This window comes from Aethalodelphis obliquidens, unplaced genomic scaffold, assembly GCF_003676395.1.
Source record: "Aethalodelphis obliquidens isolate GAN/ISIS:26980383/991018 unplaced genomic scaffold, ASM367639v1 scaffold3, whole genome shotgun sequence".
Lineage (NCBI taxonomy): Eukaryota > Metazoa > Chordata > Mammalia > Artiodactyla > Delphinidae > Aethalodelphis > Aethalodelphis obliquidens.
The window spans coordinates 56,844,016-56,864,738 of NW_020837947.1; the positions used below are offsets into that span (position 1 = coordinate 56,844,016).

General features: G+C 41.9%; 1 protein-coding gene across 1 annotated transcript in view; it reads left to right on the plus strand.

Moving 5' to 3' along the window:
* Positions 1 to 20,723, plus strand: part of SIM1 (SIM bHLH transcription factor 1) — a 72,365-nt gene that overhangs the window by 14,326 nt on the left and 37,316 nt on the right. The window contains exons 4-9 of the mRNA XM_027089776.1: positions 102 to 191; positions 701 to 809; positions 944 to 1,029; positions 1,751 to 1,950; positions 2,166 to 2,272; positions 2,898 to 3,045. Coding sequence (XP_026945577.1) covers positions 102 to 191; positions 701 to 809; positions 944 to 1,029; positions 1,751 to 1,950; positions 2,166 to 2,272; positions 2,898 to 3,045 — 740 coding nt within the window. The remainder of the gene's footprint in view (positions 1 to 101; positions 192 to 700; positions 810 to 943; positions 1,030 to 1,750; positions 1,951 to 2,165; positions 2,273 to 2,897; positions 3,046 to 20,723) is intronic.

The window sequence follows — 20,723 nt, forward strand, 5'->3', positions numbered from 1 at the left end:
ACTTCTGGCAGAACATCTCTAACTTCTGTACCCCCCCCCCCACCGCCAGTTTCTCTCGATGGCCCAGAGGGCTCTCCATTCAACGGTTTCTGTCTCCCCAGACCTTGGATGGCTTCATCTTTGTGGTGGCCCCAGATGGGAAGATCATGTACATCTCGGAGACAGCCTCAGTCCACCTGGGTCTTTCTCAGGTAGGTGAGTGGTCCACACCTCCAGCCTTCAATGTTTACAGCCAGGGCTGGAGGTAGGGTCGGGTGGGGCTTTCCCAAAGCTTTTATAGGTGTTTCTGGGACTGGAAACATCTCAGCTGGCAGGAGGTCTGGATCTCCCTCTTTCTCTACTTATCCTTTAGCATCCACCAGCCAAACAATGGCTACCTTTTTGAGCTGCTACCATAAGCCAAAGATCATGGGAGGTGGTTACATACTCATGTCGTGATGTCTTCACCAGAACATTGCCAGGAAGCTACTACTATAACTACTTCAATTACTATTATTATTCTTTCCTCTCATAGATAAGGAAACTGAGGCTTAGATAGGTTGCAATAGGTAGCAGGCAGCAGAACTGGAATTAGAACTCAGGACCGACTCTAGAGCTGTGGCTCCTGTCCTCATAGCCCTGCAGACCTCCGGCTGAATCTTCCAGCCCCTCCATGGGGCATCCCACCTCCTCGGAGACGGTGATACCCCCCTCTTTACAGGTAGAGCTGACCGGGAACAGCATTTACGAATACATCCACCCTGCAGACCACGACGAGATGACGGCGGTGCTCACTGCCCACCAGCCCTACCACTCTCACTTCGTCCAGGGTAAGGCGGACGCGCGCCGGCGACACTCCGGCCCATCGCAGCCCCTGATAGCTCTTCCTCCGTTAGCCGTGGCAGGGACATGGCGCCGCACCGCCGGCCTCACGTCCTGCGCCTCCGTCCGCTCCTCTCTCCAGAGTACGAGATCGAGCGCTCCTTCTTCCTGAGGATGAAGTGCGTCTTGGCCAAGAGGAACGCGGGCCTCACCTGCGGCGGCTACAAGGTGCGTGGCTGAGAGGGGAGATCCACGCCCCGTGGCGGCCGCGGCCACCGAGCCTGGTGCAGGTGAACGGGGCAGGACCAGAGGCGCGTGCGGCGGCGTGGGAGGGAGGTTCAGGCCGCCGGGACCACAGTGCCCCGCACGCGTCACAGCGCCGGGCGCACCGCCAGGGCCATTAAACTTCGCGAGCACCTGGGGACTACGTTTTAAGATTGCATACGTCTCACTGGGGCCGGGTGCTGCCTGGCCGCTGGGGGTCTTAACCTGGGGCACGCAATGGGCCTTAGGGGTGTGTAAAGCGTCTGAAACTGTCGGTAACTTCGGTGGATTCGTAGAGTTTACTCACAGCGTCAGATTCTGCCCCCTCCCCTGCCAGAGGTTAAGAACCAGCGCTTTAGCTGGAATCCAAGTTTTTCTTGTTTAATAAGCACTAAACACGATCAGAATGCAGGTTCCAGGGCCCCACTTTGCGATCCGGATGCATTAGGGTTGGCCGGGCTCAGGCCTCTGCATTTTCCTCAGTTCCCAAGTGAGTTCACTGGGGCAGTACAGTCGTTCCCTTGAGACACGTTGGAGCCCCAATAACTTTGGACACTTCAATGCGCGGGCGTGGCCCACAGGCGTTTGTGGCCGAGGAGAGTCTCCAGATGTTTCAGTCCCTTCGCCACCTTTTTGGATGTTTCCTGGCTGTGGCTGAGCCTCCCGCCCTCGCCGTCCGCCTCAGGTCATTCACTGCAGCGGCTACCTGAAGATCCGCCAGTACAGCCTGGACATGTCCCCCTTCGACGGCTGCTACCAGAACGTGGGCCTGGTGGCCGTGGGCCACTCGCTGCCTCCCAGCGCCGTCACGGAGATCAAGCTGCACAGCAACATGTTCATGTTCCGCGCCAGCCTGGACATGAAGCTCATCTTCCTGGACTCCAGGTGGGCGGTCAGGGCGGGAAGGGGTCACCCCTAGAGGGAGGGCGGCCCCCACTCAGTCACCGAGAGCTCCTCGTCTACGTTGTGAGCCCATTTTGCAGATGAGGCGACTGACAGGGCCCTGCGAAGTGAGGGTGGGCACCCAGCGCTGAGGCAGCTGTCGAGGGTGGGGACGGCCCAGCAGCCCGCGCTCATCCCGCCGGGGTTGCTCTCCGCAGAGTGGCGGAGCTGACGGGGTACGAGCCTCAGGACCTGATTGAGAAGACCCTGTACCACCACGTGCACGGCTGCGACACCTTCCACCTGCGCTGCGCCCACCACCTGCGTAAGGCGCCACGCTGCCCGGCCCGGGGCGGAGGACGGTGGGGGGAGGGGTGGGGGATGGTTGGAGAGGCCCTGCGGACGCCTGCCCCAGCACCGGTCCCACTTCATTTCCCTCCTCATCCGCGGGCCCTCACACAGGCCGAGGGAGAGCCTCTGAGTTTCTGAGTGAAGTTCTCCCAGGAGGGGTCTTGTTCTCCTATTGATAGCCGCCCCCCTCCCCCACCAAGATGGAAGCGGAAACCGAGGCTCGGCCACTTGGCTCACGCGCGTTGACTCGCTTCAGCTTTGGATACAGCTTTGCTTTGAGTTTAATCTCCGAGACAGGGAACGTGAGCATCGGAGTTGAGCGGCCCAGACCTTCCATAGGTAGAACATCGAGTGCCGGGAATCCCCCAACTTTAAGTGTTGCCCTCCTTGCTAACGGTGAGGGACCCGAGCACTCGATGCAAATGAACAGGACAGTCGGTTCATTTGGGAACGTTCTAACCAGAACGTTCTCTCCCTCCTGCCCTGGGAGCAGTTATCAGGGCTCACGGGGGACCCGCCCTCCCACCGACAGGGATTACATTTGGACCGGTTCAGGAGCGGGTCCGTTCACCATCAGCTGCCTTGTGTCTCTCCATCAGTGCTGGTAAAGGGGCAGGTGACCACCAAATACTACCGGTTCCTGGCGAAGCACGGCGGCTGGGTGTGGGTACAGAGCTATGCGACCATCGTGCACAACAGCCGCTCGTCCAGGCCGCACTGTATCGTCAGCGTCAACTATGTCCTCACGTGAGTGCAAGTCTGGGACCCCTTTGCCCACTGCAGGCGACCCTGGTTTCCACGAGGGTGCAGGTGGTGGGCACGGCCGTGTTAGGCGAGACTGAGGTCCGCGGGGACGCCGGTTTTGACCCTGAGCGCCGGCTGAGGGGCAGCTCCAGCACTTTCGCCGCTATGAAGAGACTTTCTTACGTTCTAGAGAAAGATTTAGGACTTTTCCCATCCACAGTCCATATTTGCTTTCTACTCTCTCTCTTTTAACCTTTTAATCTAACTCTGCATTAAATAAAACAATGCGGCAGGAAAGAGAGAGAGAGGAGGGTCCCACGTACGGAGCCGTTTATAGTTAATAAACAGGACATCTGTTTCACTTTTTCAAAGCTGGGTTTGAAGTTCTTAATTTTAACCAGAGTCTCCAATCAAAGTTAAGAGTTCTGAGAGAGTGATTCCTTCCTTGAACCACAAAGGGGGTTTAAGTGACCAGGAGGGTCTAACTTTAACCTCCAGAAAGCAAAGGGACCCGACCTGAGCTAAGACTGCAAGTCTTGGCAGGCGCCCAGGCCCGGCTTGTCGTGCAGCATCCTCGCTGCGTGAGGAGCCGGCCTCGCGGTGCCACCTGCGGGCGCGGCTGGCTGGGCGGCCTCGGTGGCTGCATTGGAGCCTTACTCTTTCTAGAAACAATAATCATTTCTGGTTAGCGGTGTGGCCCTGCAGGCTGACCACGTGTCCTGGTGTGCCCCTCGTGAAGAAAGCACGTTCTGTATAATGTTTGTGAAAATAAAATTGCTTGGGGTTGAAGCCTTTATGAAGAACCCTTTTGTGTGCAGTTACCTTTTTCTTTTTTCTTTTTGGTAGAGGTTGAAATTCTTGTGATTTTAGGTTACCTCAGCAGTTATTTACTTTGGAAGCATTGACACACCAGGGCACTTAGTAGAAATGCTATTTTGACATTAGGAAGTTGGTTAAAGGGTGCTATTTGGAATAAGACTGTACTATTGGCCATGAGGAGTAGATTCATTTCACGTTCTTTTAAATTAACAAATTAAAAATGTAGTAGTTGGAAATATTATGCTTGGCAATAAGATTATTTACTCTGTGCCCTGTTTAATAAGAAAATTTAATTCAGTAGGCTTGGAAAATGAATTTGGTTTAAATGAGGATTCAGTATTCAAGAATAATAACTGGTTATTAAGAAGAAACGTTTTATTTCTTTCCTTTTAGTAAGTGGTATTAAAACAAATACTGTTAGGTTCTTGTAATAGCAAGAGAGCTGTGGATTTTAACAGAGAGCAGAAAACATACCAGTATTTGGGGTACCATGAAACAAAACCATCTATTTTATGAATGCAGTTTTTCATATTGTTAAAATAAACGTAAGAGAAAATGGCAAAACATAATTCATAAAATAAGCCACTTTGTGGAGTAGAAGTATTAAAGAGTGAAAAATTATGTCTGCTCACCATGGAAAGGAAACGGACATTCTTTAAGAAGGTGCTTTGTATGTCTGAGACATCACGAGCATTATACATACACTCTGTTCTATGGTGGGTGCCTGTGGTTATAATCATTTTTTATCAAACAGCGGGTATATAGTCACACAGCCCCATATAAATGATCAGAATGCAAGTTAGACCTCCCCATGGGTAAACTTAATTTATGTTTAGAGTCATTTTGAAATATTCTGTTTTGTTTTCCAGGGGATAAGTGTACTTTCTTTCTTCTGTTGACTCTGTCATTCTTCACTCTACACACTCCTTCAGAGCTGCAGGATTAGGCTCCCAACTCTACATCAGATTAAAAAGATGTAATGAGGATAAATGATTTACAGAGGGAAAAATAACATCGCACACATTTTTCTGAATGTTTTATACCTCTGAATGAAAGTAGAAATAAACACACAGAAGCACACAAGATGAAAAGCTGAAATTGATTACCCTTTTATGAGGCTCAGCTCCAATTCTTTGTATAAAAATTCTTAGGACAATTTTTATAGCTGCAAATGTGGAACTGCCTTAGATGGAATGTCATCAAGTGGCTCTGTGTGTGTTGACAAGATTTTCATAATGAACAGGTTGCAGTTTGTTTGATGTGTATATCACACATCTGGCTGGAAGTTACTAATTTACATTGTCTTAGCAAATTAAATAGATGGCTATTGATTCTCTATGGTAGCAGTGAACTACCACATACATTTGTTTCAGGGCTAGTTCTCTATGAAGCCTGAGAATGATAAGTGAATTCTTTCCAAATACACCACCTCAAACAATATACTTAAAACCACAAGCCCCCCCAAATAACTTGACAGGCCAGATGTTTTCCAAATTTAGACAGTTTAATAGCATACTTTGTGAAGGGGTTTTCATGTCATGAAAGTAGAGAGAATTTTAAGTAGTCATTGGTCAAATGAAGGTGTGGCATTTTGGTGGAAGCTACATTCATCAGAAACTCATTTTTTTTTTTAATTGGACAAATCTGGGAATTTATTTGAAGGATATTTTTAAAAATTCATTTTGAAATAATTTTATACTTTTGGAAAAGATGGAAGAAAGTATAAAGCACCCCTGTATAGCGTTCACCCAGATTTTCACCAGTGGTTAGCATTCTGCCACTATGCTTTGGTGTTCCCAATCTCTCCCTTCCTTCCTTTTCCCCCTCCAAATATATACACATGTACATATACATGCACAAATATTACTATCTCTTTAATGAACTATTTGAGAGTAAGTACAGCCATCATGCTCTTTTATCCCTAAAAGCTGAAGTGTGTGTTTCCTAAGAACAGGGACATTCACTCATATAACCACAGTAGAATTACGAAAAGCAAGAACTTTAACACAAATATAATACTATTATCCAATATACATACCTTATTCAAATTTCTGCAGTTGTCTCAATAATGTCCTTTGTAGAAAAACTTCTATTATTTTTTTAAGGTCCAGGATCCAATCCAGGATCACACATTGCATTCAGCTTTCTGTTTCGTTAAGTCTCTTTTAGCTAGAACATTTCCTCATGCCATTTTTGTTTTTCATGAAAGTGACCATTTTAAAGGATACAGGCCCACTATTCTATACACTGTCCTAGAAACTCATTTTTCTAAGTTCCTGGTGGTAAATTTATTGTTGAAGTTAAAATATGCCTAGAAAAATTAGTCATTATTATCTAACAAAAGCAATGATGAATAGAAATGTTCAGTAACCTTGTTTTAATAAGCGGCTGCGACAGTGATTGTAGGAATTTTAGAGGCAGGTGGTGTTTTTACTGGCTTTTGTCTGACCACTGTACAAAATGTTGGTGTTCTGGAAATCTGGAGAAGAAAGGGAGAAGACATTATGATTGAATTTAAAATTTTTTCTTAGTTTTTCTCTGGGTCCTTGAGGTTCACTGAAGCTTGTATAGCTCTTCATTAAAACTCGCCCCCCTGAAAAAAAACCCCAAAACAGGAAAAAGAAAAAAAAGCTGACCAGCTCGTGACTTTCTATACGACACACATACCCTTTTAGCTTAAAAAAAAAAAAAAACTTTCTTATAAACTTTGAGTGCCCACGGGGTTTGAAATAAGTGTTAAGTATGACAGGCCCTGCTCCCTGATTATTTTCAAGAGGAGAGGTGAATGGAGCTAGTGTCTAGTAACAGTGAATGTGGGGAAAGTCCGGAAAGTATGGAGAGTGAAAGAGAGCATACTGTGTAAAACCAAAGTAATTTTCTTGAATTTGTATGTCCTCAAGTTTGTTTAATTAGTAGTGTTAGTTATTCATAGCCAGTTCAGATGGAAAACATTAGTACTTAATGTGAAGAAGATTGAAAATGTGGAACACCCAATAAACTGTGAAAAGTGATTTCTAGAAAAAGGAACAGTCTTGCTTCTCTTTATGTTTTAATAATTAAACTTTTTAAATCTACTTTTAAGGATCAACCAGTAAGGTGTAACAATCTCATTTTAAAATATTTTAAAACGTAAATTTTTCAAACGTACAAAAAAGTTGAAAGAATAGTACAATGAATATCCATATACACATCATCTATAATACAAGCCATATTTGCTTTCTGTCTCTCTCTTCCTATATGTATGTCTATTTGTATATACATTTTTTTCTCCACTGAATCATCTTAAAGTAAGCTACAGACATCATGATACATCATCCTTAAATAACGTTCTCCTACATAGCCACTGTACATTTATTACAACACATTTTAAGTGTTCAAATTACTGTGTGTAGAAGGTTGCAAAAATATACATGAGATCTAGTTTACTGATACCATTAAAGACAATCCGCCACTGAAATTCATCAAGTACTCACTGATGCGTGACCTCATTTAGGATGACTGATAGACAGTATTTTGTGAGGGGACTTCTGTAGGATATAGTAGTAAATGTTAGTGTATTTTAAACTAGACTTCTAATGAGAATTGTAAGCTAATACAATTCTGATATTTCGCTTGGAAAGTAAGAGAGAAGATTTTCAGAGTAATTTGGTAATTTTGGAATCAGATACATTTAATATCTTCAACCATTTTTTTGTTGTTATTGTTGTTGGTAAAGAAGCCTTCTCTGTTTATTTCCTAAGTTTAGAGTAGAACAGTGTTTCAGTGGAAAATCTCACATGCTGTTTAGAGTGATTCACTGAACATATAAAAGAAAGTAATTTTCTTTCTTACAGTTTCTATCTCAGTGTTACAGAAAGCAGAACAAGTAGACACAATTTACATTAGTGGTCTATATAACACTTGCTATCTACTGAATAATCCTTTGAATTTGTAGAAAAGTTAGGGCAAATGCCAAAGGAGACATACTTCCTTCATAGAAAAGAAAAAAAAAAGACGGTGTCTACACTGTAATTATTGCAGGTCCCATAATTTTTGTTCTTCTTTGCATAAAACCACTGTAGTTCTCACAATTAAAAAGGGTTTTTAAGTGTTAGCATATTCTGTGAATATAAACCCTTACGTATCCTTACCATAAAGCAGCAGACATTAAAATATGCTCATATAAGTTTGCCTTTCAAGTGTGTTAATAGTGCTGAGCTAATTTGAGCACTTAAATTTTAAAAAAATTTAATTAATTTAAAGGCCCCGTGATATTATTGCTATTACTACTAGGAAATTTTAGAAAATGATTTTTAAAAACTTGACCAATAATTTGAGTAGTTATAAAAATGGACTTTATTTTTCTGGCTTTTGTAGCAAAACCATTCTTTTCTATTACAAGTAATGTCAAATGAAGCACCTTTTGACTTAGCAATCTACACCAAAATATGAAATAATTTATTCTCGTGCCTCAGATCGATGGAGCACTCATTGCATAGATTTAATGTTTTTGATCATGAAAAATAATAATCATGTACCAATGTATACCCATAAATTAGGTTTGATCCCTAATTGTGTTGAATTATTATTAGGATAATATTGAACATCAAAGCCCCTGTTGTCCTTTTCAAATGATCTTTTATGTAACTGAATGGTCATAGAAACAAATTGAAAACACATTTGTATAGACAGTAATTTATAACAACCAAAGCTATTAATAGTAATTAATAATAATTTTATAACTACCAAAACACTTTATTAAAGGAAAGGACTGGGACATTTAGTCTGTTTTACAGTACCTAATACCAGTACTCACTTAAATAATCTTATCCTTCATACACTTTTCACTAGTTGTAATTTTTTTAATCAAAATGATCTGTGTTTAGTTTTGAATTTCTCATTTATACTCAACATTTTCCCTCTATGCTGAATACATATTTCTTTTAAAGCGCTGCCACATTCATTGCTTAATTTGCTCTTTTGACATCTCTGTACAGTGGTTGGGGCCAGGATCACACTCCCCATTTTCTAGGTGAGGAAGCTGAGGTCAGATCTGCTGAGTAAGTAGTGAAGCCAGGGTTAAAGCCTGGAATATCAACTGTATTCCCCAGTTCTCTGTATGGCGATGGTGGGGGAGAAAATGTCTGGGAGAGAGGAATGGCTTTAAATGAGTAAGGCCTGTAGTGTCAGGCCACCCAGCTTCTGGATAGGCTTTTCATCTGGTCTCACGATGGAACATTAAAACGCTGCCTTTGTGTTGCTGCTTCACAACTATGTTCAGGTATTGACAATTGAGGGGGTTAAATGAGCAGTGCTACCTTCTCAATGACATTCAATTAAGAATGTATCTTTTTTTTTTCTCCTTTAAGGGCATTTTCACTGTGTAAGAAAAAATGTGGCCTGCAAACATTTTAGTTTTTTATTGAATTGCTTGCCTTTAGATTACCCAGATACAATATTGCTATTACTAATTATTTCTTTTCTGCAACCAGATTTAACATTTTATGTTCTGGTTAAACAAAAGTCAGTGAATTGGCAAACCAAGTCATCCTTTTTTTTATCACATGAGACACCAAATTACCTCCTGTGGTGGCAAGCTATTTGAGAGAGAGAGAGAGAGAGAGAGAGAGAGAGTGTGTTTCTGGGGGTCAGCACTGGCCCTTTTCTGTTTTTGAAGGATAATGGCAGAAAAGGTTGTCCCCTGGGGACTCTGTTCAGGGGCTGGGGATGGAGAGCTTCCCAGCATGCTCTGGGCAGGTGTGTCATCCTCTGCCCCTTTGGCAGTGCTGCTGCCTGGCTGCTTCCCCTTCCACAGGCCCCTCTGGCTTCCACTCCTTCCTTTGTTGTTACCCTGACCTGGATGGCACTGACTCACAGGACCTCCCCTTTACTTCCTGGGTGGAGGCCGCTTGGTGCTTACTAAATGACCAGCCTGACCACTCTTCTCTGGCTGTTGGGAGGAGAAGGGTTCTGATCTTTGAGTCACATCGTGGAAAAACATGGATCATTACATTTGAAGGCAGGGATTCATCCATGTTATGTGAATGGATGGACAAATTCAAATAAGGCTTTACTGGAACTCCAGAGAAACATGTTTTTGTCTTTTGACTTAGTGTGGTCATGAGGGAAACGCTGTTATGTTTGGTACAAGATGTGTGTGTGTGGAGGTGGGTGGATTATGCATACCTTTTTTTTTTTTTTAAATTGAAGCATAGTTGATTTACTTTTTTTGGATTATGCATATCTTGATAATTTAGTAAAAGGCTGCTACTTCCTTCCGCTTATCCAGTGCTTTCCTCTCTGTTTTCTGTTCTCATTGGCTTGTGACATCTTTCTAGATGAGCAGGCAGTGATAGAAGACTCATTTGGGTTGAAGTGCTGTTGTCTGTGTTTAAGCCATCATGCAAAAAGGATTGGTTGGGGTTTAGATGGAACCTGGAAATACCCGCGTGCCTATGAGTGGAGGGATTTAACATTCTGCCTTGTCTGAAGGAGTAACTTCCCATCTCCTTTCCCCCTGCTGCAGGCATCCCAAGGTCCAGAGAGCTGGCAGTGGGGAGAGGTGATCCACGGTGAGGGCAGGGCTAAGGGCCATGAGAGAGGAACTTGCTTTTGTTGGGCACTGACAACGTTAGGGGTCTGGCTGAGTCTGGGCCATCTGTTTACCATCTGTGACTTTTACTCTGGGAAGTTATATTGCACTAGGATCGTGATTTTGTTTTTTTAAAAGCACAGTATCATTCGAAGCAAACTGCAAGGGAAAGGCGTGGGCTTTGGTGTCAGATGGATCCAGGTTCAAATATGCGTTGCTGCATAATAGCTGTGAGACTTTGAGCACAGCTCTACACCTTTGACCCTCTGTTTTCCCATCTGTGAAATGGAGACATTTGCATACACTTTTTAAGGACCGAGGGGGGATTAAATAAGATAATGTACGTATAGCACAGTACCTGGCAGAGAGCAGATGCTCAAAATATCTTAACTGTTGTTACTAGCTCTTGCCAAATATGTGACTTCAACTGAAATACTTTGGAAGGAGATGAATAATTCCCTCTTTAACTTGGATTTCAGGATCCTCGAATCCACAAATTTGAGTGTTTATTTTCTTTCCCCTCCCCAGTCCTTCCATTCACACCCCTCCAAGCATTGTGCTCTTTGTGTGTGGTGGCTTCTACAGTTTGATTAGGCTCACCCTGTTTTTCACTGGTGTCACTGTATGCTCTAGAGGGAGCTGAGATTTCTGCTTGGATGGAGGTAAGCCAGCATTTACCAAGTGCCTTATTTGTGCCAGGCAAGCTAGAAGGTGGCTTACATGGTGAAATGGTGTTTACAAGGAAAAAGAGGGTTCTAAGAAACTAAGCTTTTATCAAATTTCTGAGGTTAATTTTGTTGGAACCAGTGTTTTGTCAATTTTACCAAGTCAGTAATTATAAGTTAAAGTGAATAAAACCTGTGACAGTGGCATTTTTGATGATCAGTGGAGGCTTTTGTATGTTCCCTATCTCTCTACATGGACTGGGTGTGGCTATCTCACCAGTGTTTTACAGAGGATGGCAGATTGCAATGATTTATTGCATGTATACATGAAACAGAAGTCTTGGCTTCTCTTGAGTAGTTTACAATTTAGTTGACAAAATAAAAGAGTTTCATTTAAATATTTAAGAACTCAGATTAGTCTAGTTTAAAATGATATGGTACACTTGCACTATTTGCTAAGGGCACAGAATTCAAAGGAGCTTTAAATGAAGGTGGAGGTGTCAGGGAAGGAGTAGAATTTTAAGGGTTGGACAGAAGTGGAATCTTTTGAGATGAAACAATGACTTCCACACATTTGTCCCATTGTTCTTTTTCCATAAGTATTTCTGTGACAGTCACTCTTCAAATTCGATTCAGCTGTGCTTGTCTCACTGCTCTTGTCTAAGCTGGGTTTCTCCCTTTTTTTTTTTTTTTGTGGTACGCGGGCCTCTCACTGTTGCAGCCTCTCCTGTTGCGGAGCACAGGCTCCGGACGCGCAGGCTCAGCGGCCGTGGCTCACGGGCTCAGCAGCTCCGTGGCATGTGGGATCTTCCTGGACCGGGGCACGAACCTGTGTCCCCTGCATCGGCAGGCGGACTCTCAACAACTGCACCACCAGGGAAGCCCAAAGCTGGGTTTCTTTCTGTCTCTACCTTTTTACCTGAACTTTTTTTGTTGGAACTCAGCGTGTTCCATCAGGATTGGAAACTATTTTCCCCAAAGCTCGTACCTTTCCCAAATGAGTACTAGTATATCTTCAACATGTTCATTTGACTTTAATAATGGATATATATATTTTTAGCATCCAGGCATAGGACATAGTTTTTAAAGTTTTAAGGGATGTCAGTATTCTGAATTGAACTTAAAATCTTATTGAAATGAATACACAGTGGCGCCACAGTGGTATAATGGTTGTATTTAAAAAATTATTTGTAGGAAGTAAATGTGAGATATACATTAGGACAACAAACAGAAGCAGAATGGAGGAGAGGGAGGTGCAGAGAAGCTATGTGGCCAGCTCCAGATTTGCAGAACCGGAAGGCCGCCCCAGTGCGGCGTTTGACATTGTAATCCTACTACTAGAATATGATGCAGCCTAACCCCCAGGCTTCTTACTTAGATGTTTCAAACTCTGATAACCATAGGGACATTTTACAAGATATTTGAAAAATGTGTTATGAAATGAGATATCACTACATTTTATCATGCAATATCATATTAGTTAAGGGTTTGGGCTCTGGGTCTGTTGCCTATTTAAATCCCAGCGCTGCCACTAACTCTGTGATTGTGGGCAAATTGCCTAACTTCACTGCCTTTTTTTTAATCTGTAAAATGAGGGTAATAATTATATCTACCTCATAGAGTCATTGTGAACATTACATGGATAATGTGTGGGGTTCTTGGCACTGTGCCTGATTACAAAGTAACATGGGATAAGTGTAAATTATTAGGGTGATTATTTCAGTGAAATTAAATAGAATAATTTTTGGCCTGCCAGTAAACGCAGAATAAATGTCTGTGAGTCTTTGGGCTGAAGGAGGGAAAGCACAAGTCTTCAGAAGGCTGAGGGTTGCCCAAGAATAAGTCACCAAACATTCTGAGGCATCTGGAAAGGACTGTGAGACCATCCTTCAGTTGGTTAGTGCTAATAGGTCTTTAAGTATTTATAAATGATTTATTGAGCACCTATTATGTGTCAGGCACAGTGCTAGGTTCTGAGGACATCGAAATGAACAAGACAATATCTGAAGGAAAAAGAAGTAAGCACAAGTCCAAGCTATAGCCTACCTTGATTTCTCCATAGATTTACTGATGACTGAGATTCCTTCCTGGAGGGAAGTGCTTCCATCCACAATTAGAAGGAAGAGGGCCCAAAGTACCTTGGGACTGTTAGGGCGCCCTTGGGGAATAAGCTTGCAGGGGCAGTCAGACTCCCCTCTGGTTAGATGGTGGGGAGGGAGCGGATGCAGTGAGAGGAGCCAGGCCTCTGGAGAGAGGGGTGTGTGTGTGTGTGTGTGTGTGTGTGTGTGTGTGTGTGTGTGTGTGTGTGTGTGTATGGAGATCATGATTGGCAGCAAGGTAACCGATTGCAGGCTAAGAAGTCCAATTTTAATTCTCACAAGGATATTACCCAGGGCAGGTCCTGTGTATCTCATTACCTGAGCCAGAGAGAGAGAGCAGTTGTGCCCAGGTTGACTTTTGTCCTGTTGGAATGATGTTGAGAGTAGATTTTTGTTCTGCTTTGACTGTGATTTTTGAATATTTTGTGGGGCTGACTTCTAATAGGGTTAAGCATCTCAGCAAATTTTAAATTGAAGAATCTCTCTAGAGTCAAAATAGTCTTTGCCGATTTATTACATTTTTAGGAAGTGTTGCTAATTATTTTAGGTTAATGTAATTAAACTTTTCTTTTGTAAAGGGAAATTCCCAGGCATTGCTGCTGCCTTGCCCCGGAGAGACTGGAAGATGGTTGTCAGCTCCAAGCTGAAGGAGGGGTGGGAAGGTGCTCTTGTTTGTTGCCAAGCTTAGAAAGGTTGGGGAATAAGAAGGACTCGCATTTGAGCGGCGGTTATTTTGTGCCAGAGGCTCAGAGAGGCCAAGTGACTTAGCCAATATAACACAGCTCAAGAGAGAGCATACCACCCTAGGGCCCAGACTCTAGACCCGTCCAACTTCCTATTTGGTATGCTGTTTTTAAGCTGGTAACATTGTACTAGGGTGAACCATATGAAATTGCCATTTCTGTATATTGAAATAGTCCAAAATTGGCAATTTTATGATTCCACCTATTGCTCAGGAAGTAATAGGATGTTTTGCAGAGATTTTACCAAGGTCTATGGATAGTTCACTCTCTTGTTCAATATGGGGTCTCCATTGCTTCCCAGAACCAGTCAGCTGCTATGCAGTATGCTCACTTCCAGGCCCCAGCCCATCTCCCCTCCACCAGTTTAAGCACCAACGGTCATGACATGTTCACAAAACAGCAGTCCAGAAGCATCACCTGTAGACCATTATTTTATTCAGAACATCTAATATTTTACCAGGATTCAAATGCAAGCTGCTGTCTTTACTAGAAGGATATCTTTCCTTTGATTGATTGCTAAATAGATAGAGCTTGTGAAAGGATCTCTTTTTTTTTTCCCTGGGATTTATTGTTCAAACAGAATTTGTTGTATCCACATCAGTAAAGCCGTGCTAATATGGGCTGCTGGCCAGATCGTGGAAATAGCCTCATTATGTTGAACTGGATGTCATAATGGTACCCATTAAAGTGGGATTCTCTCTGTGTTTGTACTTTTAAATCCAAGTCCCTTGCCACTTTTTACATCTCTCTGAGAATAGCAACATTCTCTAGCAATGCAATCTGAGAATGTGCTGGCTCTCTCCTCCTACTATTGAAAACCACGATAAAAATAGAATCCTGGTTTCAGAGCATTCTTAGGGGTTTGTGGCTTGCTTCTGCTCCTCGGTCATTCATTTCACTCTCTGCGCTTGTGATGACTGTAATGTGTTCTGGTGGCTGAAGGTAAGGACCCACGAGATTTACTTCTTTCAACACTCCCATTAATTGATATCGGTGTCCAAATATACGACAGGAAAAGAGCAGCATTTTTTTTCCTCCAGAACACAGACCTACTAGAGAATGGACTTGAGGATATGGGGAGGGGGAAGGGTAAGCTGTGACAAAGTGAGAGAGTGGCATGGACGTATATACACTACCAAACGTAAAATAGATAGCTAGTGGGAAGCAGCCGCATAGCACAGGGAGATCAGCTTGGTGCTTTGTGACCACCTAGAGGGGTGGGAGGGAGACGCAAGAGGGAAGAGAGATGGGAACATATGTATATGTGTAACTGATTCACTTTGTTATAAAGCAGAAACTAACACACCACTGTAAAGCAATTATACTCCAATAAAGATGTAAAAAAAAAAAAGCCATTAAGAGACTAGTAATGTCACAGCATTTCTATTAGCTGTTGAAATCTTGCTACAGTCCTGGCAAAGTGAAGTATTTGTTGTGCTGGATTTGGGTAATGGACCCCTGCAGGGTTACAGCTCAGAAATGCTGGAAGGATGAAGCCCACAAAAGGGAGGGCAGAGTGGGTGTCAATCTCATTCCTGCAATTAAAGCAGTTCAAGAAATAGCAAAGTGCAGGGTGGTATTTATTGTGAGGGTTAATTGAAAACCAGGGGAAAATATTTAGAGACGCTACATGGCATTTCACATTGTAATCACTTTTCTATTTGTGTCTCATCTTGTTGACTCAATAGGACCTTCATTATAAACAAATTTCTATCATTAGAATTAGCTTAATTTCTGTGACTGTAATTAAGAGGATGGTAAGAAATGTTGTAGAGCCTAGTCCTCTCTACTGAAAACTGGGCGTGTTTCTTGCATTCGCTCCGCAAGTATTTCCCCAGTGTCTACCACATGCCAAGCTCTGTGGTAGGACTCTGGTAGGACCAAGACAGACAAGGTTCCTACCCTCATGGAGCAAAAATTTTAGTGGGAAGAAATAGATAGTACTTATAAACAAGTAAATATGTTGTATAATGTCAGGAAATGAGGGGGAAAAAATTAAGGGAAAAAGAGATAGAAGTGGTCAGGGAAGTCCTCTCTGAGGACTCTTAAATGAAGGGAGGGAGGCAGCCATACCAAGACCTGCAGGGAGAATATTTCCAGCAGTGGGAAGCAAGTGCAAAGGTCCTGAGGTGGCAATCAGCTTGACAAGTTGACAAATGGAGGAGGTCACTATGGCTGGAGCAGAGAAAGAGAGGGGAAGAGCAGAAAAAGAGGATGCTAGAATAGGCAGAGTCAGATCATATTGGGTCTCAAAGGCTTTGGGAAGCCATTGGAGAGTTTTGAGCCAAAGGCATGGCATGACGTAATTTAAGCTTTGAAAGGATCGTCTGGATGATGTGGAGAATAGGCTTTGGGGTGGGTGATGGGAAGAGGCAGGGAGACCAGTAGGAAATGATTGTAATTGCCTAGATGAGGGAAGATGATGGCTTGAAAGAGGGAGGTTGTGGTGAAGGATCAGATTCAGGATGTTTTGAAGGTAGACCAATGGGGTTTGCAGATGAACTGGATATGAGTTGTGAAAACAATAGGAGTCAAGAGCAGCACCTAGGTTTTTAGTCTGAGCAACTTGAGTGAATCATGGGAAGAAGCAGATTTGTAGGAAAGGGCAGCAATCAAGGGTTGTGTGTGGACATGTTTAGTTTGAGATACCTGTTATTCATCAGAGTGGAAACACCAGGTAGGCAGTTGGATCTGGGTGTCTTGGAGTGAGGAGGTCTCAGCTGAAGATGAGGGTCATCAGCATATGGAATCTAAAGCCAGTGGAGGGGCTGAGGTCACTAGGGAGTGGGTGTTAATAGAGAAGCAGCCTGAAGACCAAGCCCTACAGCTCTGAGTGGTTTGGGGTCTGCAGGAATGGGAAATGCCCAAGAGGAGGCTTGAAAGGAAGCAAACAGTCAGGGATGGGAATTGTTTGGTGAAATATATGCAGTCAGGGCAGGCCCTGGGGAACATGTGAATTTTGTCTTTGGAATGTTCCCTCCCTTTTCAGTGGTTTTCCATCTTCTCTGTGGTGCCCTTTCTTTCAACGGATTCTTTTAATTTCTCTCATCCCTGATAACAACTGCTCTAGTTCTCAAAGCGTGGTCCCCTGACTGGTAGCGTCAGCACCATCCAGGAGCTTGTTAAAAATGCAAATTGTGGGCTCTATCCTAGACCTACAAATGAGAAACTCTAAAGAGTGGAGCCCAGCAAGCTGTGTTTTAATACATTTTTCATGTGCTTCTGATGCATGCTGAAATTTGAGAATCACTGCTCTAGAGAAAGAAGCTTATAAACTGAATCAATGAAGGATAATAGATGAGGCTTACCCTATTATCCTTTTCTGAGCCATCTGTCTAAAGCCAAAGAAATAAATGTCTAACAACAGATATTGAGCATCAACCACTAGACCAGTCTTGAGACATATTCACGGGAGCCAAGGAAACATCTCCAGCCCTAAAGATAATAAAAGCAGGCACCTGTCTTTAGTAGTAGGCTGTATTTATAACTATATATTCTGTATAGTATTATACAAGCTCTCTGACTCCAAATATGGGGACAATGAAAAATTAGGCATTTCAGTGGGCAATTCAGAATCTCTAGCAACAATTCAGAACTTATTTTGTTAAAACACAGCTTATTTACCAGGCAATTTAAAATATCTGAATACCAAGACATATAATAATAATGATAATAAAACATTTGTTGAATTGTGAATTCTTATTCATAAAATACATCTCAAATTTATTTTAGCTGTTTAAATAATAGAGTTTAATGTATATTTAGTTAAGCATTACAGTAGTAAGGACTTAAGGAGATTAGAAATAAATGAATCCAATTAAAGAACACATCTGTGAGATTTGATATGTCCTAGGTATGAATGAACTGTTTGCACAGCAACTGTAAAGAAACCGTTAAATGATTAACTATCTAGAAGAGGTTTAATCAAGAATAAATGCTATAGGACACATTTTAAAATATTTAAGTTAAACAGATGAAGACTTTGTGCATTTGAAAACATCGCATCATGCCATCATTTTTTGCTGCATCTTTTCCCAGGGAGTTCGAAGACTGAGGTTCAACTTTTCTGTGATCTGCAGACATGTCAGGGCCTTGTGTTGTGTAGGAAAGGGCAGCGCTTCCAACAGTGCCATGAGGTTTGGCTTTGCGGGGCCTCCTCACACACTGTGGGGAATTGGGGGACCCTGAGATCTTGTGGATAGGATCCCAGTGTTGGGGAAAGATTATTTCTTCGCGATTACAGGTATTTTTCTGTTCCTGGAGTTTGTGTGGAGTTGAAAACAGGAGGTGTGCCCTTTCACCCTCTCTGCCAGAGGATTGTAGGGTTTAGGAATCAGCTTTGTAAGGGTCAGAAGAACTATGTGAGAAAGCTATTCCTGTGAGAATAGAACCTCAGCCAAATATAAGGTGTTAGGTGATGGATTCCCCCATCGCATATCTATCTTAAACATAGGCAGGGTTTTAAAGAGAACATATATTTGAAAAACATCAGCTTAATAATTGACAGTGAAAGTGAGAGGGATGGACAGAGAGGGTGGAGAGGTGAGACAGAATGCAAAGAGGGGGCCAGAAAAACATGTGTGCATTTTATTTTCTATTTGTGAAAAATTTTAAATGTAAGAAAAACTTGGTTGATATTAATATCATTTTTTACTTTCTTTATATTTGGCTTTTTTTTCTCCTCCAGAAGTGGGCTAAAATTAGGGATTCTCCTGGGAAAGGAGACCGACCATTTTTAATTTACGCCTTTGATGAAAGAGGCAGCACATTTTGCATTTAATTTATTCGAATCTAACTTTTAAAGTCCACCTCAAGAAAATAAGACACAGCACAGCTATAAGATCAATAGGATTTGGAACTTAGACCAGGAAGATTCACGAACATACCTAAAACTTTAGTAGCTAGATATAGAATGAATTCTGAACGTAAAAAAATAAGTTCCTCAGAGCAAGAAATGTGGCCCCAAAGTAGGGTTTATGCCATTTAAACAATGACAAATATGTCATCTATAACTCATATGAAACTAAATTGTTTTAAGAAGCTCTGTGGCAAGACTTTCTTTTTTTCAGTTATAAGTAATATTTTAAGTTATAGTCTCCAAAGAAGGAAACATAAAGTCCTATAGTTCACTTGAAAGCCTTCAGAGACAGATAATTCTGTCAGGTAGGAAGGGTGGAAAATAGATCAGAAAGAAAGTGAAATGTACAGGCACTAAGAGAGCATAAAGTCGTTTGGACATTTAAAAATTATAAATGGTGTGCATGAGAAGTTGAACCTATGGGAAAAGAAGTTTAGTAGTGCTTTCTCTCTTTGTAATTTAACATTCACAAAGAAGAAACCCTGGATATATAAGGAAAAGAAATTGGGGAACCATTTCACAATGAGGTAGGAGTGCCTGAAATTTGCCTCAATTAGTGTTTCTTTTTCAATAATTTTTTTTCTGATTATAAAAGTCATACATGTTTATTACAGAAAAAACTAAAATAATGTGGAATGGTATAAAGAGAACGTAAAGAACATCGTTAATTTATTTTCCAGAACTCCTCTGTTAACATTTTAGTTTTTTGCCTCCCACTATGGTACATGCATATACATGCCTATACAGTACATGTTGATTTAAAAAGAGAAAATTTTTCACATTGTCAATAGTATTTTTCACATTGTTAGAGTAAAAAAAAATGAATGACTGCATAGTATTTTATCACATTAGTAGGCCATAATTAAGTAATGCTTCTATTGTTGGTTCCTCCTATTTGTGTATAATTAAATACAAGAAATTATGCTGATAAACACCCTTGTATATAGACTTTTGATACTCATCTCTGATTATTTTCATAAGATATATTCCTAGAGGTGGAATTACTGGATTTAAGGTATGAACATTCCTAAGACTCTTGGTAAACATTGCTAGTTCACTGTCTTAGCAGTAGTATATAGAAATACCCATTTATTTCACCTTGCCTTCATTGAGATTTATTGTCATTTAAAAAATCTTTGCCAATTTGAAAGGCAAGAATGACATCTGGTAGCTGCCTTAATTCACACAGGTTACTAGTAGTGAGGCAAAGCCTTAAAAAAATTATTTCTTAGCAATTTGTGCACTGCTTACATCCTTTTCATGTTTTTCTGTTGCAGAGATATTGTATTCATTAGTGATTTTTAGAAGCGTTTCTCTGGATGTTTAAAGCACTATTCCTACTCACCCCTTCATTACAACTGTAATGGTTCCAAAGACATGGTTGAGGATGAAATTAATTTAGTATTCTAGTTTGCCTAAATATCACATATGCCATGCCTGAATTATAACTTGATAAAAAATAAGTGCATTTAATGGATATACATACCACTAAAACGGTAGCATATGATTTGTTTCTTTGACTTAAGATCTCACAGAATTTCAGAATGATGATTATTAATTATAATCTGGGAATTTAAGAATCCCTCACATAAACTTGCTTACTTAGCAGATATTTCTTTCTTATTTATGTAGAAAAGTTTGCCAGTTTTTTGAATTTTTGGTCATTCGGATTGGAGTAGAATAACAGTTTATTGCAATGAGAATTATTTTGTTAATCACTTGCAAGTGAGCGTCTGTTCTCTGTAAGATATTTGTGCTAGACAGTAAACAGAGACTACTAGAAGAGAAGGAATTTAAGATATGCCATTCACTGTGAGACAGATTTACAAGTGCCAAATGAGGGTGGGACAGTGACTGGTAGAGGAGCTCAGAGGAGAGAGCAGGGAGAGATCACTGTGGCCAATGGGGAGAAGGGAACAAAGTCAG